Source organism: Aspergillus aculeatinus, assembly GCF_003184765.1.
Source record: "Aspergillus aculeatinus CBS 121060 unplaced genomic scaffold BO66scaffold_23, whole genome shotgun sequence".
In the NCBI taxonomy this organism is placed as follows: Eukaryota; Fungi; Ascomycota; class Eurotiomycetes; order Eurotiales; family Aspergillaceae; genus Aspergillus; species Aspergillus aculeatinus.
Genome location: NW_020291492.1, coordinates 499,583 through 523,380, shown reverse-complemented (window position 1 = coordinate 523,380; position 23,798 = coordinate 499,583). Strand labels below are relative to the sequence as shown.

The following is a 23,798-nucleotide window of genomic DNA, read 5'->3' as shown; positions in this document are numbered from 1 at the left end:
CGGCAGTCCCACTCCTGGGTGGTACTCCTCTGGTAGCGCCGACAATGCCCGGGACCTTGCCTACATCCAGCCCGCCCTTGCGGGATTCCCGTATTCCTTGCTGACGGCGTTGCATCGCATTCAGGCACTCCCCCCTGCGGTCGACTTGTCGCCCACCCACTTGGATTGCATGGAGCGCGAGCTTTGTCACCTGGCCCCGCCTGCTGGCTCCCGCACGCATCAGCCGGATATAATCCACTGCCACATTCTCTATTGTTCCCTCCTGATCGTCTTCAAGCGACGAACCGGCCGTGGCGCCCTGGGTGGGTTGGAGAAGCTGGCTCATGCGGGCTGGGAGCATGTTCGGCGGCTTGATGCGTTCGAACCCCGGGGTAGCCCCGTGACCTGGCCCATCATCGTGATCGCCTGCGAGATACAACTTCAAGAGCTTCGAGATCAAGTTCTTCGCTGGCTGGCCCTCCGAGCTCGCTCTGGATTTGCGGTTTATCGTCGTGCCCGGGATCTGTTACTCCGGATCTGGAGTGGCGCTAACCCCGCCTTCGCGGACCACCGTTGGGCGACCCTGCTGCACACGGTTCCAGAGTTTGACATCTACTGGGGCTGAGCGACGGGGCATTTCTGTACTAACGGGCATCTCTGACTCATACACATAGGGAACCGCTACCGCCACACCACATCCGCTCTTTTCCGCCAGGGAAAGATCACCAACGAAGACCTGGATGGCTGGAATACCCAGTCGCGGCTCCCCATTGGTTACGCAGGCTTTGGAGCCTTTGTTGCTGGCTGGCTGGGATGCGTGTTGGGCACAGTGGCCTCATTTTATGTTGGCGTCATTGGCGAGAAGATTGGTGGCGGCGACGTGGCCAACATGCTAGGGCTGGCCTTCACCCTTGTATCATATCCCCCACTCCGGCACTTGGAATTGCGATTCTGTGGCCGTTAGTCCTTCTCTACTCGTACTGCTGTTGTATCCTGTGGTTCTTTTCTTGATTGCCTTCCCCGGAGCGTCCGATGAGGCTTGCAATGGGGTCGAGAAGAGGAGAGGGAGGCGGGGTGACCAATTTTGGATTCAGCTCCATTCCCACAATCAAAAAATTGCATCCTACACCTTACATTCTGTTACTCGAGGATAGAGTTGCATTCTCTGAGGCTCATTCGACATATCTCCTAGCATCTAGATATTGTCGTGAACAGCGCCGTCGTGGATGCGGGCGCTTGCACCACCATCGGCACCCCCGAGGCGGACTACGACCGCTTTATGCGCGTCAATGCCAGGGCGCTGTACTACAGTGTGAAGGTGATCGATGTCGTTGGCAGTTGCCGCGTGTCGGGGGACATAAAGACGATGACTAGTTCCTGGGGCAAGTCACATTGGTTTTGGTGCCCTATTCTTGTGGCTACTGTCTAAGAACCTCTTGATTCGCGCCTGTCCATCCCCTCACCGCTGCGTAGCCTAGAGTCTAGATTCCTTGGGATTGGTAATTGCCGTCGAATAACCTTTCCACTGGCTGTTCTCGGAATTTGCTCGATGAAAAAGATGCCTCCTTCCAACCACTTGTACCGGGCAAATCGTTCTTGGATCCATGCATGGAGCCCCTCAGCCGTCACACTGGGGCTTGTGCGGACCACGAATGCCCGGGGAAACTCGCTGCCTTGTCTGCTCCGTCGGGCTCGGGTGTCAGTGGCAACTCAATGACTAGCATGGTTAAGGAGGCAACGCACTTTTTGTAGGCCACGACAGCCGCGTCCACGACTCCTCGATGGGCCATCAAACCCTTCTCCAGCTCCGTTGGGGAGACCTGAAACCCGTTCACTTTAATGAGCTCCTGGTGCGGTCAGTGTAGGCACAGCGCGAGGGTGATTTCTCTTGATCTGAGTGACGGTGAGTCCAGGCGTACGTACCTTCAGTCGATCCACGAGGTAGAAGCACCCCCGATCATCCACATAGGCGATGTCGCCCGTGCGCAACCATCGCTCCTCCCCCTCGGTCATCAAAGCATCTTTCGTCTCAGCTTCACGCTTCCAATACCCTTTCATGACGTTGGGGCCCGCCACCCAGAGTTCGCCCAGCAGTCGCCCCTCGGCAGCCGCACCTCCTTCGAACTCACGCCCTGCAACCGGCACAATTCTCGCCTTGCAATTGGGGCTCAACCAGCCGATGGATCGCCCGTCATCCTGATCATCTGGGGTAAAGCCGGTCAGATTGGATGTGGTCTCCGTCATGCCCCACCCTTGTTTGACCAGCACCCCATCTCGGAGGTACCGATGTCGGAACCGCTGCGCGATGGTTGGATCCAAGGGGGCTGCACCGCTGGTCATCGACTCGATAGCCTTGAAATTGAAACGTCCTGGTTGCTCAACGTTGCAGAGCATGGCTAGCATGGCGGGGACGACGTTGACAAATGTAATGCGGTAGATGTCCACAAAGGTGAGGTACTGGTGCAGGTTGAATTTGGGCATGATGAAGACCTTGGCCCCGAGACGGGGAGCAATGACACAGAAATAAGATTGACCCTAACCTCATTACCAGATACCCCATGACGTTAGATGAGGGCGAACCGACCAGGCAGCGCCATCTCGATGGACAGACTCACAAAGGCATGATACATCGGTACGGCGGCGAGCCATCGCTCACTTGACGCCTTGAGTCTATCCCGACGGGCGCGACCCGCCTCGGTGTTATCTACCAGAAGGCGCTTTGCAATGATCTGCTCGGCATTGGCGATGATGTTGTAGTGGGTGAGTTCGACGCCCTTGGGTAAGCCGGTCGTCCTAGACGAGTCAGTCATGTCGGCGATCGACAAAGCCATTTTCAAATGGAAGATGGCTGAACGCACCCGCTCGAATAGTTGATCACCGCCGTCGTCGTCCTCGCCTCGTCCACGGAGGAGATACGGTCCCATGGCCACAAACTCGCTTCTTCGCTCGACCCCCAAATCTCCGTCCATGGCCGGATGGAGCCAGGGTGTCCGTCGTCTATCCCGGGTGCGACCAGCAAGAGAATTCGGTCCACGGGAAGACCGGCTTTCCGTGCTGCCTCGATAGCCACCTTTGATCCCTCCATGCTCGTGATCAAAATAGTGGCCTCGGAATCACGTAATTGGTATTCAAGCTCTAGCCCGCACCATTCAGCCGTCAAACATTGCCCCAAAGATGCCGGAGACTGTTGAGAAGTTTCACTTCCAACTTACCATACACCGAGGCCGAGGGCGAGGCTCCGGTGAAGACGCCACCGGCCGCAGTCACTCCCCAGACCACGATGGGGAACAGCAAGTCATTCCCCGAGTAAAGGAGAACTTTGTCTTGCTTTCGTAGCTGCATCACCTTCTGTAGACCATACCCAACTCGCTTGGCCATGAGCTCAGCATCTTGCAGGGTGTAGTTGGCGGTAGGCGCCGTAGCATCAAAGTATTGGGGCGATTGGCGCGAGATCGGGGTGCCCGCCGAGGTGATGTAAGAAAACAGATCCGTGGGGGGGATTTCCACCGACATGGGAGATTCGATCTCCCCCCGGTCGGAAATTCGCAAGCGGTCGATCACGGCCATAGTTCGGCGAGAGTAGAATCACCTTCAAATTCGCTTCCCGATGAAGCAAAGTTCATGCTTCCAATGGTTCTTTTATCTACCACGCCTGGTGATGGGCGGTGGGTGATTTATCTCGGTACCGAGCGAGCGGTCGGCGTCGCGGATGTATGTACATTAACACATCCACTGAGGGGTGCATCGTCATGTCTCATTACTGCAAGACTGCGAAGATACATGCACCGCCAATGTCAATGCCTACTATGTCTCTTGCAAATGGGTTCGATACGTTTGAACGTGCCATCCAAGTCCAGGCGATGCGCCCGGGTGCCTATCTGGCCGATCTGAGATGGGAATGGTCGGTCGGCAACGGTCGGTTTTCTTTTTTCCCTTTCTTGTGCTTTTTTTTTTCTGTCCATTTCTATCTTCCTTTGTCTTTGTCTCCTTTTCCGCAATTTGGTCTCCCTACTGACCGAGACACAGTGCCCAATGGAGGCTATGTCGCCGCAATCTTCTACCGGGTAGCAGCCACGCATCTTCTAGCGACACAGCCGAACCGCCACCATGGATGCGCCCGGCCGATTGCGATGCAACTGTCCTACTTTCATCGTTGCCAGACCGGGCCCGCCACCTTGCTGGTGGACAATATTAAGCTTGGAACTCGCATCTCGGTGATTCATGTCACCCTCATTCAGGCCGATCGTCCTAGCGTGGCAGGGTACGTGACCATATCCGACCGCGTTTCCGAGACCGGCATCTCGGTGCCCGGCGATTGGAGTGTCGGCAGCCGCGTATGCAAGGGTTCGATCCAGATGGCGTCCTCGCCTCCGTCACACACGGGTGACAACATGTGGAAGCAGGTTGTAGTGTCGAATCCGGCTTTCCGGCGTGCTTCAACCAAGGTGGAGTTATACCAGTCATGCGCGGGGAGCGGCCGTGCCGACACCCCCCAGCAGCCAGGCGTCGGACAATGGGCGCGCCTCCGCCCGGATAGCCAGCAGGAATCTGGAAGCAGCACGAGTTGGACCATGGAGTCCGTCTCGTTCTTGTGCGATATTCTCCCCACCGCACTCGGCCCTCTAGAGCATTGGGTGAATCAGAAGTACAATTCGGGCGAGACTGTGGCTGGCGCCCCCGGCCCTGTTTGGTTCCCCACTCTTGCCCTCAACATTGACTACAAGAGATGTGCTGGGGCAGACCTAGGCGAGTGGCTCTATAGCCATATCCACATGAAGTCGGTTCATAATGGACGGTTCGATGTGGAAGTCGTGATTGTGGATGTCGTGGGGAATCTCGTTGCGATTGCCACCCAGGTGGCTTTGATCATGCCCAGTGAGCGCAACACAACGAGAAAGGATCGACGTGGCTAACTCTGATCCTAGTTCTGGCTTTCCTCCTCTCTGCCTAGATGGGAATATATGATTAGAATGGCACAAAATGGCACTGGGTTCTTTGTTCGAGCCTCACATGTAATTGGCTCAGACTTGCGATTGATGCTTGACTTGCACTGCGTTCCGACCTCGGGGGGGGGGCTTCTTCATTCTCCCAGGGCATGGACTTGATCGAGAAGATGTACATAATCTGCCCAGAACTCCTCTTCCTGGGGATCACGCTCCCGGGGAGAGAGATTGCTTGGGTTCGCGGAATGTAACAGATCGAGAAGAAAGGTTCTCTCGTCTGGCGTCAAGCGAAAGCTCTCGACAAGATAATGAGGATCAACTTCGCTGCGGGCGGGACGTTCTCTAGGAACGGCCTGGACTCTTCCGGTGACAGGCTTGGTCTTAGTGGGTTTCTCGGTTTTTGTAATACCGTGTAGCGATCTGTTGGTCAAGCGTGGGCTGGGACGATGATTGAGTAGGAGGGAGGGGTCGATGTACTGCGGGATGCATGGCTGACCCTGCATGGAAGACATTTCCGGGCAGCCAGTCTCCTTGATTGCCCGTTCCCTCTTCAGACCCTTGTTCTTGTCCTTATCCTTTGGGCTGTGCACGGAATCTTCACCTGTGACGCCTTGAACTGCTGTCAAAAGTTTCTGTACGATGTCTCCCTTATAGTTAGCTCGGCTTTGTCAGCTCTTGCCCAATAAAAGAATAAGCCGAGCATTGATACGCATACCGATACGCGTGCCGCTCCGGTTTTTTATCCTGTACCTCGTCCAGCAATCGAAATCTCTAGTTCTTATCAATCCTCACCCCGAACTCGGACCACGTAGTGGCGCTGCGCTTATTCCCTTCATCTACTGTCTTGGCTTTCTTTTACCGCCAGCCAGGGCTTTCGATATTAGACGCGAATCGCTCGAGGTGTGGGCCGACTGATCGAGCCCGCCATCGCCACAAGTCTGGATCGCCATTTAGGTTTATCCCACACTTGAAGGTGTGTAAAATATGCGACCAATCTAGCACAGACGTAGACCGGGGCAGTCAAGCAGAGTGCGTAGGTGGTGGAGAAGCCTAGGCTGGTCTGCAGGATGATTGGCAGAAAACATTGTACCGAGTATGTGATCAGCGATGATGTGAAGAAATTGGCGGCGAACAACCAGAGTCTCCAGTCTAGAGCATGTCGCAAGCGGGCCGTCAGCTCGAAGGGAATGAGCTTTACATCATCCTATAATTTCAAGGTCGGAGGGCGTCAGAAACCTGAAGGTATTGCGGTGGGCAGCTTCGGGAAAGTCCACCGTAAAGAGGTATCCCAGCAGCGCGATGATGATTGTCAGGACTCCTTCCCAGATGAATATCCAACGCCAACCACCTTTTCCATCCACACCGTTCATCTGCTCCAGTCCATAGGCTAGAACCCCCGCCCCCCAAAGCCCCCAAAGCCCAACCCACGAAGAAAAGCGCCATTCGCTTAGCTAGCTCTTGACAAGTATAGTACATGCTGATCACAAAACTAGCTGACGGAAAGTAGCATCCCTCCAGGAATTCAAGCACGACCCGATCCTGCCAGCGGATGCATGACCCAATCCCTATCACCACAACACCGAAGAATAGCGTCGCAGCCGGTAGGACGGTTCTGGGACCAAGCTTCCGGACCAGAACAGTCGCGATGGGCGCGGAGAGGATATAAAATGGAAAATAGATAGAGATGGCTAACGTATAGCGGTTGCCGCTGTACCCGAGCTTTTGTTGCATTTCAGAAGTGTACCTTGGACCGCGAAGGTGATCACCATTAGTTGGATGGTGGTGGAAGGCGCCCAGGGGAGGAGGAGGCAATGCTTACGCATATGATACATTTCCTCGGTCGAGCTGGTTGGCAATTTACATGAGTGATAGCGGAACGAGAACTCTCGTATCGACCCTGCCTTTGATTCGCTTCACCTGGGCAGTACTGTAGCTTGGTGGCTCCGTGGCAAGGTCTTCGATTCTTGGGTCGTCGATGGGTTTGGCCATCTCGATCGAATTCCGCCTCCTCAGAGGGTCGGCTGTTGGACCTGGAGCCATGATAGAGACTGTCGGCAGAATCGTGAACCTCGAAATGCGCAGAAGCTCTTTGGGCCTCGGCATCGAGATGAATGGGAATACTTGCAGAGTATTTATTGTAACAGGCTCGGTGCCGACTGCACACTACTGAAGACCTTGCCGGCCCTTCACGTGCTGAAATCCTCGTATGCCCAATTCCCCTGGCCGCTCCTACTTGAATATCACCAGAGTACCGACATAGCGGTCAGACGGTCGTCGGCTTGGTAGGGGAGATTCGTGGGTTGAGATGTCTGTGCAGAAGCCATTATAGAGAATTGAACAGAAGAGAGGCTCTATCTTAGACGAGAGTTTTTCAGTCTAGCTACATGGGATATGTTCGTGTTGATGGAAACCAGTGCCAAAGTCACTCAATCACTAACAGCTTGGCTCCTGCGTGTCATCGACGGCCAGTCGTTGTAATTTTCATTTGGATCCTCGAAGGGCCCATAGTTGACTCTACCACCTCGGTCGTTCTTCGCGAGTGAGACTTTGTGCTTGATGCGGCTAATCAGATCCTGAAAATGCCATTGTGTTAGCCTTTCCACCCATGCTACCGAAACTCCATGCTTCACTTACCGGATTGTAGATGAAGGGTCGAGCGAACGTCACCAGGTCAACTTTCCCTGCTTTGATCAGAGCACTCGCTTCCTCCACCGTGTACTCATGGTTGACCATCAGCATTGTCCGACTTCCGGGACACCTGATCATGGGCCCGAATTGAAGCACGGGGTCGTACTTTGGCGGCAATTCTTTGCCCTGGGGCCTCGGCGGCGACCTGAAATATTCATCGGTCTCTCGTCCGACGTCACAGCCGCGTCGGGATAGATTGATGAAGGCAAGGTCACGGCGCATCAGCTCCTCTATGTAGTACGTATACGTCTCGCTCAGTTCCTGGTAGGAGACAGCAGTGTCGTTGTAGTCATCTGGGGGGCAAATCTTGATTCCAACTGATCGCGAGCCCCATACCTCAATCATCGCATCGAGGACTTCAAGAGGAAAGCGGCACCGATTCTCGACGGAACCGCCGTATTCATCGGTCCGGGAGTTTGAGTGCCTGCGGAGGAATCTCAGCTGCGCGAACCTTGGGTTCAGGCCGTATGAATGCTTACGATGCGAGGAAATTATGAAGCAGATAACCGCTAGTGGGGGAAGGATCAATATCATGTCAGTTGGAATATTCCCTTGCTCATGTTGTGATTTACATCGCACTCACCCCTGAGACAACAGTTCGATGCCGTCAAAACCCGCCTCCTTTGCCAGGGTGACCGAGTGGCGGTATTGCCCCACAAAGGCTTTCGGGTTGTCGATCTCGACAATGTTGTGGGTGTGGCCTGGAGTTCCTTCTAAGGTGCGGAACTTGCCTCCCTTCGCAGCGATCTTGGAGGGCGCATAGACCGGGTACCCGTTGTCTTTGAGCATCGGCATGTTTTCATTCTGAATTCGCCCTGTAGGTACGCAGCTCACAAGGTCAGTGTCTCACTCGCTGATGACAAAAGACTGGAAGGAGGTCGAAACCGACTGACCAGCGTGCCAGGGCTGGAAGAATATCTTCCCCCCCACGTCGTGCACGGCACTGGTAACCTTGGCCCAGGCCCGCGCGTGCTCATCGTTGTACATGACCGGTGCATGTGGCCATTCAGCTCCATGAGGGCTTATGAAGGTGCCTTCGGCGATGATCAACCCCGTGCCATCGCGCGCCCTATCAACGTAATGCTTGATGCTGGCCTCCGTCGGTTTGTTATCATCAATGCATCGATTGCGCGTCATGGAACCCATGCAAACCCGGTTCCGGAGCTGAATAGTATCCCCAAGGATCACGGGCTCGAGTAGATCGGCCATCTCTGTCGTTAGTTGCTTGGTCCGCGGACTTCTCGAATCGGTAGTATGCAGAACAATGGACGAGTCGACAAACCAGAACTTTACAGGTGCCGTAGTGGTCCCTGGTGACTGTATAACCTGGAGTTGGGGGGAATTGAATACATCGGGGCAGACGTCACGGTGCCGAGCCGGTTCACTCTAGCCGTACGCCCGGAATATGTATTCCGACCAGGCCGCCCAGCGCCCGCCAACAGAAAAGGTGGGTAAAATCATGTACGTCACAAATACAGGTTGCTTTGGCCACCTACGCCCAGTGACCTACTCGGCGAGGGACATGACCTTGATTCTACTCCTGCGCAAGAGACTCCCCACAGGAAAATGTAATCGGCAAGCCAGTGGGCTCGGCAAGCGAGTGGGCACTTGTGTATTGCATCAAAAAGAGTATACTTTACAATCATAAATATTTTCTTTAACTTTGATATGCCTATGATAAGATTAATGTCTTGGTTTTGTATGATCATCATGATATTACCAATGTTTATTATTTCGAAGCATTATTTACCAAGGTATTATGATAAACACGGTAAGTTTACATATTTGAAGTTAACTTAGGATCCAATAACTCTAGGCTACTCTATTTTTAATTGGTTCAAGCTAGAAGCTGCTTCTTTACTTTTGTGTTATATTCAATTTCATACTTCTCAATGATCGCGTGGTTAATCTCAAAGAATTGAAAAGTAGACCCTTGTATATGCAATATACAGGGTGCCCACTCGCTTGCCGATTACGTTATGGAACGCATGAGGTAGACACGGAGTTCTACAGCCCTGCTTGTGATCCGTACACAGATTCAACCCACCGAATGCTCGTCAGTAGAGATAAAACGCTAACCCTAGTACATTGGCGGGGGAACCTCCGCAGGCTGCACATCCTGTCCATCCAATAGTCCATAATACCAGGTCAAATCTCGCCCATCATACTCGCGTACCTCGAATTCGTCCCCAAGGTAGTTAAATCGATTACTAGTGAGATACGAGATCTCGTAATCCTCATATCGTGGCGCCTGGAGGACAGTCAGGTAATGAACTCCGTAGCCCGGCCAGAGCTTCGGCTTGCGGCCAACTTGACCCGCCTTAAACCAGGAGCTGCAAGGGCCAGACCAGGCTGTCCGCTTTAGATAGAGGTCCGCGTGCCGGGTGAATTCCTCGGCGGCTTGGCGTGAAACCTGAATCCGGCGGATGTCCTCTACCTGCGCCTTTCTGATGATCTGGAGGATGTAGTTGGTGAAGGCCTCGATCATGGGGAGCGCAGAGCCGTGGCCCAGGGGTCCATAGGGGGCGCTGAACATGAAATAGTTCGGGATTTCGGGGAGGTTGAGGCCGAGGTAGCCGGGGGCGTCGGCGGGATCGTCCTGGACGTTGCGGCCGTTGGCGATGAGAGGGAAACGAGGGCGGAAGGTGGTATCAAAGCCCGTGGCGCAGATGATTATGTCCACCTCATGGTGTTGGCCGTCGGCACTGATAAACCCCGTCTGCGTGATTGCCGTCAGGTTCTCCGTCCAGACCGTGGTCTTGTCCTCCGTTAGGGCTTCGAGAAACCCGTTTCCCGGGGTCGGTCGACGACAACCGATTCCAAAGGTCTTGGGCATCAGCTTGTCAATCAGGTCTGGTTTCCTCGCCAGCTTTTGCTTCATCTGGGTCTCCGAGAACTTGCGCGCCGCCAAAGCCTCGGGAGAGTCATTGACGACGAGCCGAAACCGGACGCTAAGCTCCGACTCAATAGCCTTGCAGTACCGCAGATACAACTCCGGGTCGTCTCGAAACTGCTGCTTGGTGGCCTCAGAATATTTGAAGTTGCTACCCCCGGGGCCGGCATACTTCGGCGCAAAGCCGGCTGTTATCCAGGTAGGCGACCGAGCGACAATGTGTAACTGGTTGACTTTGGGTAGGATATTGGGAACAATCTGCACCGCCGAGCTGCCAGCGCCAACGACCAGCACGCGTTTACCTGCCAGCTCAACCGCATCGTCCCAGTTTGCGCTGTGCATTAGAGGGCCCTGGAAGGTGTTCAGTCCCAGGATCTCCGGCCATTTCCACGCATTGAGGTGGCCGCCACCATTGAGGAAGAAATCGGCATAGTCGTCGAAGGCCGTGGTTGGGTCCTGATCACGCACGACAGTGATTCTCCATTTGGAGATGGAGTCCAGCCACTCGGCTCCCACTATTTGGTGGTTGAACTTGGCGAAGCGTTCTAGGTCATTCCTCACGGCCACATCCTTAAAATAGCCGAAGATCTCGCGGGATCCAGCATAGTACTGCGACCAGTCGGGCTTGCGTTGCCAGCTAAACTGGTAGCACACACTGGGGATATCACAGGCGCAGCCGGGGTATCGGTTCTCTAGCCATGTGCCACCAAGATCGCTGCTTTTTTCGTAGATCGTCAAGTCGATGTTTTGTGTCTGCTTCGCCACAGATTGGGCAAAGTTAATCCCCGCGGCGCCCATGCCCATGAAGATAACCTTCATGGAGCGACGCGACCCCATGGGGGTTTCGCGAATGTGATAGTCTGCTCCTGCATGTTGGCGGCTGGTCGGACCGATCGAACCCATGTTTCGTGCGCAGGTTGAAAGTATGCAAGCAAATGCCAACAAAGATTGGGAAGCACTTGATCGTCGAGATCTTGATTGCTATAAAATAGAACATTCACGTGTTCCCCTCTGGATCATGCAAACGCAGGCGTTTATCAGTATTCGGAGACATACATCCCCGCGGCTGCCGGTGCCGAGGCTTGAATCGGCACCGAGAGTCTGGAGAAGCCGTGGCGGGGAACAAAGAACAACAATTGAGGCAGACTTAGAAGTTGTCGTCTTGATTCGCACTACCTTGAGACAGAAATGTACTGACGGTTTAGTCTGGCTAGCTAGACACGAGAAACGCCAGACAAAGAACGCAAAGATGGTCAAGCTATGGAAGCTCCTCCTGCAGAACCCCGGCAGATCGTGTCGGTTTCTCTACACTTTCACCGTCCAAATGCTTCTGATTGGGCTGCGCGCGATTCTCTTACCCGGCTTGCCACATTACCAAACGCTGCGTTTGCGGCTTCATCGGGCATACTGGTCGTCCAGTTCCTACTACTTCCCGGAGCTGATCCATCGATTGCCCGTCACTGACTGCCCCCTGGCTCGCGCGCGCAGGGTTGGGGATAGTTTCAGCGGATATGTGATCCCTGGAACAGCCGAGCTCTCCGTCACCCCGGATGACAAGCGACAACGATGTATCGTGATCTATGCGCACGGGGGCGGGTATGCCCGTGGCGAGGCCCGAATGTATCTGAACTACATGGATCGATGGCTCGCCGGTGCCGCAGAGGAGGGACTGGAACTTGTGTTTCTCAGCGTGGAATATCGTGCGTTCCTACCGTTCCTTAGATGTTTGAATCTCACGTCACTCGGTTCTAAAATAACTGAATTCTGTCTTCATGGTACAGCACTCACCCATCAAGCGCCCCAGCCTGCTCAGCAACAGGCCTTTCTGCAAGCCTATCAATATGTGCTGGGCTGTGGGATATCACCCAGCAACATCGTGTTTATGGGCGACTCGGCTGGCGGTAGGCTCATGTTTAAATCTATTATCCCACCCCCCAACCCCAGCGATAAATACAGACTCGCAGGCTGATAAGCAAACTGTGACAGGGGGTCTTTGCTTGCTGAGCTGCCTCGCAGCCAAGCAGAACGATCTTCCCCAGCCGGCAGGCACTGTGCTAATCTCACCGTGGATGGACATGTCGCTGAAGGCCTTTGAGGGAGGGAACGCCCTTGTTGAGACTGACTACATTGTGGGCGCCAACGCGACCGTGCCCACATTTGTCGACGCCTGGTTGGACGGCGAAAGTGGAAGCTCGCCCAAGGTCAATGCGCTGTCCTGTGTGCCCGCTACATTCAGTGGACTCGGTCCGGTTTTGGTTCTGGTTGGGGGGGGCGAGTTTGCTCTACAGGAGGGCAAAGATCTGGCTGCTCTGCTCAGCAAGGCCGGGGTGCGACATCATCTTCAGGTAGAGTGGGGGCAGATGCATCTGTATGGCTTGGGTTCGGCCTGGGTGGATCCGAGCGTGCGCAGAAAGACGGATGGAATGATTTACCGGTGGATGCTGGATTGCGTGTCTGATGCATAGGAATAGAATAGCTGTATAGCCTCTCGCACCTAGCAAGAACGACAATTCCCCTACCCCCACAGCCATCACACAGGCATACCAACCGAGAGATTGCCGCCATTGGTCTCTAAGATGTCCGTTCGAGCGTATGTCTAATCAAATGTCCCGAGGGAATACAAAAGAAATGTTTCTACCATCAGATCGACCGGATCCATCCCTGAGGTCCCGAGCAGTATACTGCGACAGCAGGAGAGACAAGGAATCGCAACTCGGATTATCCGTACAATCTCAAAATATGAATCCCAAGGGACCTTTCAGAACCTTTCAATGAACCACCTCATAAATCTCGTACTCCACCGCCTGGACATTCCCCTCTCTGAACCATCGTCCCCTGCCTACGAACTGCGTCGTGGACACCCATGTGAACTTCGGATCTACACCTGGTCAGTAGTGGCACTCAGACTTCGGTCAGTGTTCACCGAGTGCAAGCATCTGGGCGTACCACTGGTCTCAATATTTGGCGCACTCCACCAGTGATGGTCGCCAAACTCCGTGGTCTTTGCATCCGGGCTCCATGCCATGAACTTCTCCGCCGCCTCGTCCAGCCGTAGATACCCGTTATAGTGAACATAGACACACTCCCCGGTCTTGGTGCGCCCCTGGGTACGCACGTCCAAGTGAGCGGTGTTGGTGGTCTCGTCAAACAAGATCCAGTCACTGCCACCAACGACGAGAGTTGCGTCGAGTCCCTCTCCTCTCGTTCCCGGGATGCCGCGGAGGAAGCCACCTTCGAGCGCGGTAATATGGCGATGGGGACCGGAGCGATGCTGTCCAGCTTTGATAGTGTCGGCGCCCATGTGGCCTCGGAGATGGAAGACATGGTTTAGCTTAGGAGGTGTCGGGGTTGCCATTGTGTGCACTTGTTGGGGTAAACAAGGTGAGATCCACGAGTGTGGTTCATGTCCAGCGATGCCTCCTCTCTCCTCTTTTATCTCTTTCCGTAGACAAAGCCGAAACAATTAAGGATACATTCGGGTTTTCCCCACAGCTTACCTCCTTTCTCCCCACTCCCTCGCGCGGGGCAATCTTCGGGGTTGCGGCAGTTCATTCACCCGTGGTTGATTCGGCGCCGAACTGAAATGCGGGGGGAAACTGAATCTCCACTCCTCCACCTGGTCAGATCCAACCTCCATCCAATTTAATACCAGGATCTGACCAGATTTGTCAGTATGGACAATTCGAAGATCGTCAGCACCGCCGCGGATCACCGCAGGTATTTTCCTTCGATATTTTGTTTCGACCACTTGCGACCGCCCCAACTCTGAACCACAAGCGCCGCGACACCACTGTCCAGTAAAGCCCTAACACCATGGCTCTTGTGGGGCTGTCCCCAATGAATTGCCCGTCGGGCACCAAACTGCATATTCTCAACCTGGGAACCCTCCAAGCCGACGAAGGATTCCTCATCCGCGGGGCCAATACCAGTCTGGTGAGCGAGACGAACCCGGTGAGCAAGCGGCGAGACTTGATGGCCATTGCTGTGCTGATAGATCATCCTGATGCGGGACTGTTGCTATTCGAGACTGGTTGTGCTGAGGATATCGATACGGTATGCTGATACAGTCCCCGTTCCTGCATCCTCTTGCTCCTGCGGCCGGACACTGAAGTGGGTTAGCAATGGGGTGGAACCATGACCGATGTCTTCCCTCGGACTGAGTACAGGGAGGAGCACAAGCTACCCAACGCGATTCAAAAGGCTGGGTACGACATCAAGGATATCAAGGGAGTGATCTTTGGGCACCTGCACATCGACCATGCCGGGGGTTTGGAGCACTTTATGGGAACGGACGTGCCCAGTGAGTAGCATCATTGTTACCTTGTTCCGCCTCCACCGGTGGATTTGAAGCACCTTGTTGCTGAATGCTATAGTATATGTCCACGAACTCGAGTTCAAGCATGCCTGCTGGGCTGTCGCTACCGGCGCTGACCGTGGGGTCTACCTCGCCGAATACCTCAGCCTTTCAAGTCTCAATTGGCAGACGTTTCATGAATCGTCAGTTGACCTGTTCCAAGGAATCACTCTCCATCATGCGCCAGGTCATACGCCGGGTCTTTGTATCATGCAGGTCAATCTGGAACGGGACGGGACCATTATCTGCACGACGGACCAGTACCACGTGAGAGAGAACCACCTGGAGAAGATGCCACAGGGCTGGCTGGCCCGGGAGCACAATGACTGGGTCCGAAGCTCCGTGATGGTCAATCGGTTGCAGCGACGTTTTAACGCAAGGTTGTTGTATGGTCATGACAAGGAGGTGGCTGAGGCTATGATCCGGGAAAAGGAATTCTTCCTGTAGATCTCTAGTTGAACCTATAGACGCATTCCCTTCGCGTGAGATCACAAATATTTGCCTGGGTAATTCTCGTACACCTCATGAGACCGGCGATAGGTGCTCCTCGACAGCAAGCGGATAGGATGCAGAACAGACGAAAGGAGATGCGCCATCGACATTCCAATACCTACCTTGGACCATGCCATTATGCCTTTACATGGGAGTGGTGAGCTGGAAGGGCAATTCAGGTTGTTATCTCAATAAATCTCATGGTGTCCGGACTGAACATGTGCCCGGCAAGTACGTTTATTACACAGCCTCTAGAAACTCTGGGCAATGTACCAAGAACTCTACTGTTTCAATGATACGTGTGTTCGCTTGAGTAGAAGCTGCAAGAAGTATCTGTAGCACAGCGCAGCCGATGTGGTAGGATCAAATTAGCGCCGGAATGACGAGACGCAGGATCTATCCCGTTACCATCTTCAATGCCTAATAGTCATAGTCTCCGGGACATCTTCTCCCGAAGTAGTGCCCTCGATGTGCTCGACCTGAGCCTTCTCCATATCACCCAGGGGAGGGGTTGGGATACCAAAAAGGGTGGCACTTTCTTCCAGAGTCAGCCCCTTGGTTTCCGGCAGACGAGCCAAAACGGGCACCCCTGAAGCGGGCACTATGATAAAGACTAGATAGTACTTCCATCCAACCTGGGCAAATGCAGTCGATGCCGCCTCGGTATAGACCGGAAGGTCATCAGCGGCTGACAAGAGCCAGATGGGAGTACCCTCATGCTCGACTGGGTTGCTACTCACTCAATGTCATCATGAAAAGCCCAAAGATAGACAGGGCCATCCCCTTGGCACGCTCATGCATCGGGAAGATCTCCGAGCAGTAGACATAGCTGACCGTATCCACGAAGATGGCGTAAAAGGTTACATGCAGAAAGAGGAATACAATCCCCATGACGTTGCCCGCTTGGTTATCTGTGCTGCTATACCGGGCTACCATCGCGGTGTAGCAGCTCATCATGACCACGCATCCGCACTGGTGACGCCGCGTCGTCAGTCCACATCTTATACTTGACGCGTCCTACCCTTCCCAGACGGGCGCCGATACTCACAATGCCAACCACCATCATGCGCACTCGGCCCAGTCGGTCGACCATCCGGCTGGCTACCCAATTCAGGATGGCGGCCCAACTGGTGTAGACCGAGTAGAGGAGTAGAGGGAGGGATCCGTACAGCCCCAGGTTGTTCCATAGCAGAATCTAGCCCTCATATCCATTCTCAATATCATAGTCGCATCCATGAACACGAAATTGGACAACCCTCACCTGATAGTTGCTGATCACCAGTATGCCGGAGCTCTGAGCAAGGCACCTACTGATCTTTTAGCTTGCTCCTTTCCAAAGGCGTGTTCACCGATTGTAGGTCGACTGACTGCACGAAGAAGACACAGAGCAAGCGCTTCCGCGTCTGGGGATCTTTGATCGACTGAAGTACATTGTTGGAGCTCTCGCTCTCAACGGCGATCTGCTCACAGATCTCCCTATATATCTCTACAGTCGATCCGTCATGGTCCGTGGTGACGGGCTGGAGTCTGTTCAGAGTTGACCATGCTTGGTCCCGCTGACCCTGGGAGATGAGCCATCGTGGGGACTCCGGGATCCACGGTGTAGTCAACACAAGAAGAAGTGGAGCGACAGCTGCCATGATTGTGAGGAGTGATCAAGTCAGATGCTTCTTCCTAGCGCCGCACGCGAAATGAATTTGCCAAGGAGGGGGTACCTTGCAGAGACAGGCAAAGCCGCCATTGGGCCTCTAAATGAGTCTCGAAATAACACCCATATCCCGTCCAGGCAGCGAAAGCCTTCACGTACATTCCCGAACGACCTCTCCGTCAGCTTGAACGCGGCCCAGTCTCTCGAAATCCGCAGTGGCATGAGTACTCACATAACCCGTCACAACCAGTATTCCATGCGAGCCAACCATCTTCCCTCGCTGGTGGGCGGGGGAGATCTCCGACTGGTAGAGAGGAGTTGCAATACTAAACATGCCACACCTGTATACATATTGAGTGCCCGGATAGAATGGTGTGCGTGCTCTCCGCTCAAGAGACAGGAAAGATCGTACGCGATTCCACTCAAGCACCGGCCCACCAAGAACATCGCAACGTGCACCGAGGCCCCCATTATGGCGGCCGCAATCACTCCCAGCACACACGGGATTTGAATCGCCTTGACTCGACCCAGACGGTCAGCCAGCCAGCCATTAAAGGCGGCCCCAATCATCCCGCCCCCGGCAAAAAGTCCATTCGCCGCTGGATAGCTCAGTTAAAGTACAAGCATGATTGTCTCACAGCGCTCAAGGGCAGGGGTCTGCTCACCGCCAATGATGGAAGCCGAGCTTGATCCATTCAACGTCAGACCAAAATAGGAGAAGAACGAAGGGAGTCCAAAAACGGAGCCAATGATGGCCGAGTCAAACCCATAGGTAAACGAGCCCAAGGCCACCGTGAGGACGACAACCAGGTTATATCTGGATACGGTCATTGTGGGGGTGGGTGGGTGCGTCGGTGGTAGATCGTAGAGCTAGGGCATGATATCAGGATGCACGCATACTCACTTATAAGATGGAACTTTTGCAGCCATCGTCGGTACCGAGGCCGGCCGATTAGGTTTGACTCTAAACGGCTGATTGCTGCACTATTCCATTTTCTTTCTGTCTGTGCAGTACCCCGTGGGGATCCCCATGGGGAAACACGGTCTTCCGCTTGTTTCAGGGGGAGCGCATGCCAACTGTGGGGAAGAGGGGCGGGGCGAGCTTCTGTGCACACCCGAGGTGTATTGGAAATACATCTTAATCTTAAAGTTCGTATTAGGAACACACTTTATTGCGTCAACATACTCTTCGGCTGCATGGCTGAAATTTCGGGTGTCGACTCCGGATGTGCATGTCTGGCGGAGAAGATATTGTGCACAGTAGTGAATATGGCAATGTTCACATAACCTGTTACTTTACCCGTGAGACCTGGAGTTGAAGATCCAGACATGTTGGCATTCTCTCTACCAATGTACTATATTCTTGCTGTTGAATAAGTATCGACTTGAACCTGTAAGTAATCTAACCCCGGAGCACCAGCCACAGCCACCAGCCACAGACCAGATAACGGTAAACTTATAGTACAGTACATTATCGTATAGCACACTCCCGCGGCGCCACCTCCGCTTTTGGTCCTGCCTACCTTATCTTCGTATCAACATTACCCGAGGCTGATTATGGCCATTGCATCCTGCATCTCCATCTTCATCTCCATCTCCATCTCTATCCCGTCCCATCCCATTCCATCCCATTCCATTCCTCTTCCCCTTCCCCTTGATAACCTTCGTCGCCTCAGACTCCAAGCCTAAGGATGAGTGCCCCCCTGGGTAAAAAGCCGACTGCGTGTGTACCCTGCCACGAACGGAAGGTGCGCTGTGACTCGACAGTGGTCGGGGTTCCTTGTACTCGCTGTATCACCCGAGACCGAGCCGGCTCTTGCACTCTCCTTGAACGCGGGCCCAGGGCCAGTGCCACCGACTCCAACAAGCGTCGACGTATAGTTCATGGCGGCCAGGCGGCATCGAAAGATTCTCATAATCCCGAGCCTCACCCGGAACCGGCCTCTCCCTCCCGGCGTCCGCCAACCCCGGCGACAAGTGTTGCTCCGCGGCGGCATGCCTCCTTCAGTCACAGCCAGAGCGATGTGGCTCAGGGTCTGTTGGAATTGTCCCATGCAGGCGTGACTGCCTCGATACCCGAGACAATCCAGCCAGGGCTTCAGCAAGGCCCTCCCGTCTACTACCTGGCTTCGGATGAGGATGCGCATCTGGAGACCTTATGCCGGATGGCGGATGAAAACCCAGTCATGCTATCCCCGGTCCCCTTGTACACATCGGAGCAAGGGCAGCAGGTCATCGAGTACTATGGCGAACTCAACTCCATTACCGTCCTTAGTGAGGTTCTGGGCCAAGCACAGCGCCGGTTGATCCGCCTCGATCTTCCAGGCCCTGCGGCGGTCGGCGCCCAGCAAAGGGAGTTCGCCGGCTTGGATGACGCCGACATCGCCTATTTGCGTGCAAAGCACGTCCATGATTATCCTCCCACAGCGACCTGGTGAGAGAGACTTCCGCCTATTCGCTTGATGTGGCCACTAAACGGGGGCTGGAATGCCTGGACTGACGACGCTCTGCAGCCGCGCCTTTCTGCACCTGTTCTTCAAGCACATCTACCCGTATACCCCGATCTTTAATCGACAGCGATTGGTGAAGGATTACGAGGAAGGTAGTTGCTCAAGCTTTCTTCTCTGGTCCATCTTCGCCAACGTCGTCCCATACGCCACCCCCGAGCTCGTCTTCGAATCTGGGTATACCGAGTACGCGATTGCGCAGAAGGATTACTTCTCGCGAGCCCGACTGTTGTACGATTTTGGATGCGAAAAGGGCCAGCTGAATCTTCTGCAGGGGTCGCTGCTGCTCAGCTCGTTTCAGAACTCGTTTGCCCCGAATAAGGACTTTCGGTTCTGGTTTCACAACGCCACTCGCATCGCGTTGCAGATGGGATTTAATCGACGGTATGGTCAATCCATCGAGAAAAACACCCCAGGTGAGGAATAGAATCAGAGAGCTAAGCGACAGTAGGGACTTCAAGAGCCATCTCGACTCATCTACTCAACAACTGGTGCGGCGGATCTGGTGGGTGTTATATGTAGGCCACCCCATTTCCTCCCACTATACAGCTTGCCCCCCAACCACACTAATGTGCCCGACGTGATTGCAATGGACAGTCGCGTGATATCTGGTTCTCGGTGGTCGGATTTGAAAATGGAAGAGTCATCGATGATCACGGGATTGAATGGCGTCTGCCCGAGGCGGAAGACTGGACTGTCGAGCTGGTCGCTGCCTCGCCGCATCCAGACATCATCCCCCCTGTTACTCCCCTCCACCAACATTTTCTCACAGAAAATCGTCGGCTGGCACTGCTTGGTAAGTAGATCGTCGGTCTCAAACTCGCCTGATCTCGCCTAATCCGGATGGTATCACCTGGGGATAGGCGCGCGCTTTCTCAACCTCCTGGGGCCGAATCGCCCAACTCCTACGATCGCAGAAGCCGAAGCATTCATCCATGCCCTCGCGGCGTGGCGTAGTTCATTCCCGCAGGACTTACTCCTTGACCGTATCACCCACTGGAACGAAGGTAATGCCTGGGTCTTGTTCCTCGCGTCCATGGGCTACCGCCTGGAATGCTCCTTTTGCCGGACGCTGCGGCAGCGGGCCAGGACTTTGGTGGACAAGAGCCATGAATTAGCGACGTGGGCCAATGACCGGCTCCGGCGATGCATCTTCGAACTCGATACCGTCTTGAAGAGAGCGATCTTGAACGATGTCGCACGGTTTTGTCCCCCATCGCTGTATGATGAACCCATCCTGCCTGGCAACGAGAATCACCCTCAGCCAAGTAATCATGTCGCTCACTAATATTGGCTCGTCTGCAGGATAATCTGCATCTCACATCTTCTGGTCTTTCAGCTGGACTTGGTCTTGGACTCCAACACCTCAGAGGCACAGAGAATTGCGGCTAAGACGCAAATTCACACGGGACTGGCGTATCTCCGGGAGGTCGGGGATCGGTGGTTGAATGCCAAGTGGACTTTCCGGGTGTTTGATAGTGTGACGAAGAGGCTGGGGATTACGATGACTGGAGGAAGGCACGAGCTCATTAATCCCTATCCTCACGATGAAGGATGGTCCGGAGTACCGGATGTCGGAATGGCGGAGAGTGGCCTCTGGCGAGAGGACGCTGGGGCTGGACCAATGCAAAACGGGCCGGCGGGTGGGGGACACTCGGCGCCGACGCAGCAGCACCCGCAGCTCGGGGATGAAATGCCAATGCCCGATCGATGGATCGAAAGTCTATTGACGGAAATTTTGATGAGTGGGTTGGATGATGGATTGTTTAGTCTCGTGCCGCCGTAGCCATGGAGTCATATGATAAGTTACCTGCGTTTGAAGCCGAGACACTCCCCCCACACGTGGCATCAGTCAGGATCGGCTTTCTTTAGTGTATCTGTATCGTAGACCGAGAGTGCCCGAGCCCCATTGCCGAAGCCCTACCCCCCGAACCACGATCCTTAAACTTGCACGATTCCCCAGAGACTTGTAGTCCCCCCCTCCTTCTCCCAAACGAACAATGACAGAGCCCATCCCCCCTCGTCCCTCGGCCTCCCTCACCGGCAAAGTGGCTGTAGTCACCGGTGCCGGCGCCGCCCCCGGGGCGATCGGCAATGGCCGCGCCACTGCCATTCTCCTCGCAGAGGCAGGCTGCGCCGTCGTATGTGTGGACTTGAAGCTCTCGCTGGCCGAGGAGACAGTCGAGATGATCGAAGCCGACGGTCTGGGGCGCGGGGTCGCCATCGTCGCCGACGTAACAAGGGCCGAGGACTGTCAGCGAATTGTCCACCTGGCGCTCTCCACCTACGGCCGTCTCGATATCTTAGTCAACAACGTGGGGGTCATGGGCGCCAAGGGGAGCGCCGTGGAGGTGGATCTCGACGGCTTCATGGACGGGCTTCGCATCAACGTGGCCAGCATGGTGCAGATGGCCAAGTATGCCATCCCCGCGATGGCGGCGAATGCAGGAAGATGTGCAGGGAGCATCGTCAACATGTCCAGTGTGGCCGGGTTGCGGGGAGGCACGCCGCATCTTCTGTACCCGACGAGCAAAGGGGCGATTGTGAATATGACCCGAGCCATGGCAGCCAACCATGCTGCTCAACGCGTTCGGGTGAATTGTGTCTGTCCGGGTACGTGTCCCGATGTTGTTCTCCCCTCATCCTGATCGTCATCTCGCACCCTGCACGGTCGGCTAACTCGCTACAGGCATGGTATACACCACGATGATGTATCAGAACGGCAGTGGAATGAGCCGGGCGGAGCGAGAGGCACGCAAAGCAAGAAGTCTACTGCAGACCGAAGGGAATGGGTGGGATGTGGGCGCCGCAGTGCGCTTTCTAGCAAGTGATCTTGCTCGATGGGTGACTGGGGTGGTCCTCCCTGTCGATGCTGGCACCACGGCGGCTACGGGAGTCGGGATGCAAGGACTGCATACGTCGAACCTCATGCACGGAACGGAGCCAAAGAGTGTCTCTTAGGATGGTAAGTTTTGGTCTAGCATAGTGACGACTATCATCTTCCTACTAGATGCAGCGAATATATATATACAGCGGGCAGGCGGGTGTCACGTGATAGCGGCCACAGGCCTGTGGCCGGGCCACCACGTGAGCACCACCACGTGAGCACGTGAGTTGTAGCTGATGACCCCTCCATCTCTCCATCTGCTTTGTTGTAACTTAGCCGCCCACTGCACAACCTTCCACCATCCAACTTCTTACCTCGCCCACCAGCGCATCCACCCTCAAGCCCCTCGCAATCAATGACGGGATTGTGGTGAGATTTGGCCGCGGCGTCAAAGAGTACGAGGGCCAGGTCCTGATCTTTCTCGAGCGCTATGTCCCCACAATTCCTGCGCCTCGGCTGTACGCCATGTATAAGGATACCGAGACGCTCGAAACGTTCCTGGTCATGCAGCGCATCCCCGGCGAGAGGCTAGACGCAATTTGGCCATCATTGGCCGAGGACGAGAAAGACGATATTATCGAGCAACTCCGGCGAATTTTCGATAACCTCCGACAGGTTCCGTGTCCTGTGCACGGATATACCAGCCTCACACACCTGTCTGGGTTGATTGGCAGAGGATGACCCGTCTACTTGAACAACTTGCAGCGCCCAATGCGAGAAGCCACTCACAATCCCCTCGGCCAACCATTCATTCTCAGTGGTTCGCATTTCGCGCCGCAGGGTGACTTACCTCTAGGCAATCGCCGCAGCGATGGTGAACTAGTAGGTACCCGGGTGGACTAGACTGCGCTTAGATGAGCCTGGGCCGCATAAGACAAGGCTTTTACAGCGCCGCCGCAACCCACTGGCTGCATGTCCGCCAGGTTTATTGCCCCACTTTCTTCGTTCCAGACCGGTGCCATGGCACGCGGGCGAAATGAACGTGTTTGGCCCATCCATTCTGGCGGTTAGTGACACCGAGACAGATCTTTCGAGTAGGTACCTAGTAGTTGTACCCAGGGTCGGTGGTTAGATCGGAAGCGGAAAGTAATCCGGGAGAGCCGGATTGGGGCGGCGGGCGGTTATCATGGATCCTGGATCTTAAGATCCGGCTTGGCGGTATGAGGCTCGAGGCGGTTAATGGCCTCTCAGATTCAGAATTAGGAACTTCGACGTTCTCTTCCGCCCGGTCAGTCACCCCGGAGTCATAGGAAGGGGCATGGGGATCGAATATCGTATCCAGCTGTCCTACGTTGTGTGATGGCCCTTCAATTGTAGTCAGATATACTCATATTATTATCCAGCGGCTATGCTGGTCGGGCAAGGCCATTCCCTGGCTTTCACTTACGAGCTGTGGGAGCGGATTAC

The 23,798-nt window shown here is 54.7% G+C and overlaps 10 protein-coding genes across 10 annotated transcripts; 5 read left to right on the top strand and 5 right to left on the bottom strand.

Moving 5' to 3' along the window:
• Positions 1-1,387: 1,387 nt before the first annotated feature.
• Positions 1,388-3,492, bottom strand: BO66DRAFT_451381 (acetyl-CoA synthetase-like protein; the record flags this gene model as incomplete). Its single annotated transcript, XM_025651869.1, has 6 exons — positions 1,388-1,657; positions 1,723-1,826; positions 1,903-2,514; positions 2,595-2,772; positions 2,838-3,114; positions 3,192-3,492. 6 exons carry the CDS (start codon positions 3,490-3,492, stop codon positions 1,405-1,407), a joined length of 1,725 nt encoding a protein of 574 aa, XP_025504258.1. The 3' UTR covers positions 1,388-1,404.
• A 293-nt stretch (positions 3,493-3,785) lies between these two features.
• BO66DRAFT_322396 (thioesterase family protein) lies at positions 3,786-4,892 on the top strand (the record flags this gene model as incomplete). The annotated part of the gene is made up of 2 exons (XM_025643756.1): positions 3,786-3,894; positions 4,006-4,892. 2 exons carry the CDS (start codon positions 3,786-3,788, stop codon positions 4,890-4,892), a joined length of 996 nt encoding a protein of 331 aa, XP_025504257.1.
• Positions 4,893-7,348: 2,456 nt separating this feature from the next.
• On the bottom strand, positions 7,349-8,859 carry BO66DRAFT_420436 (FMN-linked oxidoreductase; the record flags this gene model as incomplete). Its single annotated transcript, XM_025649873.1, has 6 exons — positions 8,504-8,859; positions 8,194-8,425; positions 7,929-8,034; positions 7,785-7,871; positions 7,557-7,736; positions 7,349-7,495 (listed from the first exon to the last, which is right to left on the bottom strand). The coding sequence occupies exons 1-6, from the start codon at positions 8,817-8,819 to the stop codon at positions 7,349-7,351; spliced, it is 1,068 nt and encodes a 355-aa protein (XP_025504256.1). The 5' UTR covers positions 8,820-8,859.
• An 831-nt stretch (positions 8,860-9,690) lies between these two features.
• BO66DRAFT_322492 (flavin-containing monooxygenase) lies at positions 9,691-11,406 on the bottom strand (the record flags this gene model as incomplete). The annotated part of the gene is made up of 1 exon (XM_025643763.1): positions 9,691-11,406. One exon carries the CDS (start codon positions 11,404-11,406, stop codon positions 9,691-9,693), a length of 1,716 nt encoding a protein of 571 aa, XP_025504255.1.
• Positions 11,407-11,752: 346 nt separating this feature from the next.
• On the top strand, positions 11,753-12,968 carry BO66DRAFT_438430 (alpha/beta-hydrolase; the record flags this gene model as incomplete). The annotated part of the gene is made up of 3 exons (XM_025651062.1): positions 11,753-12,203; positions 12,300-12,404; positions 12,490-12,968. The coding sequence occupies 3 exons, from the start codon at positions 11,753-11,755 to the stop codon at positions 12,966-12,968; spliced, it is 1,035 nt and encodes a 344-aa protein (XP_025504254.1).
• A 303-nt stretch (positions 12,969-13,271) lies between these two features.
• On the bottom strand, positions 13,272-13,858 carry BO66DRAFT_451370 (DUF3237 domain-containing protein; the record flags this gene model as incomplete). The annotated part of the gene is made up of 2 exons (XM_025651868.1): positions 13,272-13,381; positions 13,450-13,858. 2 exons carry the CDS (start codon positions 13,856-13,858, stop codon positions 13,272-13,274), a joined length of 519 nt encoding a protein of 172 aa, XP_025504253.1.
• A 458-nt stretch (positions 13,859-14,316) lies between these two features.
• On the top strand, positions 14,317-15,304 carry BO66DRAFT_451369 (N-acyl homoserine lactonase family protein; the record flags this gene model as incomplete). The annotated part of the gene is made up of 3 exons (XM_025651867.1): positions 14,317-14,556; positions 14,623-14,803; positions 14,877-15,304. The coding sequence occupies 3 exons, from the start codon at positions 14,317-14,319 to the stop codon at positions 15,302-15,304; spliced, it is 849 nt and encodes a 282-aa protein (XP_025504252.1).
• A 458-nt stretch (positions 15,305-15,762) lies between these two features.
• Positions 15,763-17,828, bottom strand: BO66DRAFT_322449 (putative sugar transporter; the record flags this gene model as incomplete). The annotated part of the gene is made up of 9 exons (XM_025643760.1): positions 15,763-16,037; positions 16,090-16,321; positions 16,398-16,544; positions 16,611-16,656; positions 16,718-16,982; positions 17,065-17,146; positions 17,230-17,338; positions 17,410-17,596; positions 17,663-17,828. The coding sequence occupies 9 exons, from the start codon at positions 17,826-17,828 to the stop codon at positions 15,763-15,765; spliced, it is 1,509 nt and encodes a 502-aa protein (XP_025504251.1).
• Positions 17,829-18,688: 860 nt separating this feature from the next.
• Positions 18,689-21,422, top strand: BO66DRAFT_471398 (uncharacterized protein; the record flags this gene model as incomplete). The annotated part of the gene is made up of 6 exons (XM_025652857.1): positions 18,689-19,431; positions 19,511-19,888; positions 19,956-20,022; positions 20,102-20,300; positions 20,368-20,725; positions 20,810-21,422. The coding sequence occupies 6 exons, from the start codon at positions 18,689-18,691 to the stop codon at positions 21,288-21,290; spliced, it is 2,226 nt and encodes a 741-aa protein (XP_025504250.1). The 3' UTR covers positions 21,291-21,422.
• An 82-nt stretch (positions 21,423-21,504) lies between these two features.
• BO66DRAFT_374145 (SDR family NAD(P)-dependent oxidoreductase) lies at positions 21,505-22,480 on the top strand (the record flags this gene model as incomplete). The annotated part of the gene is made up of 2 exons (XM_025645581.1): positions 21,505-22,117; positions 22,194-22,480. The coding sequence occupies 2 exons, from the start codon at positions 21,505-21,507 to the stop codon at positions 22,463-22,465; spliced, it is 885 nt and encodes a 294-aa protein (XP_025504249.1). The 3' UTR covers positions 22,466-22,480.
• Positions 22,481-23,798: the final 1,318 nt, after the last annotated feature.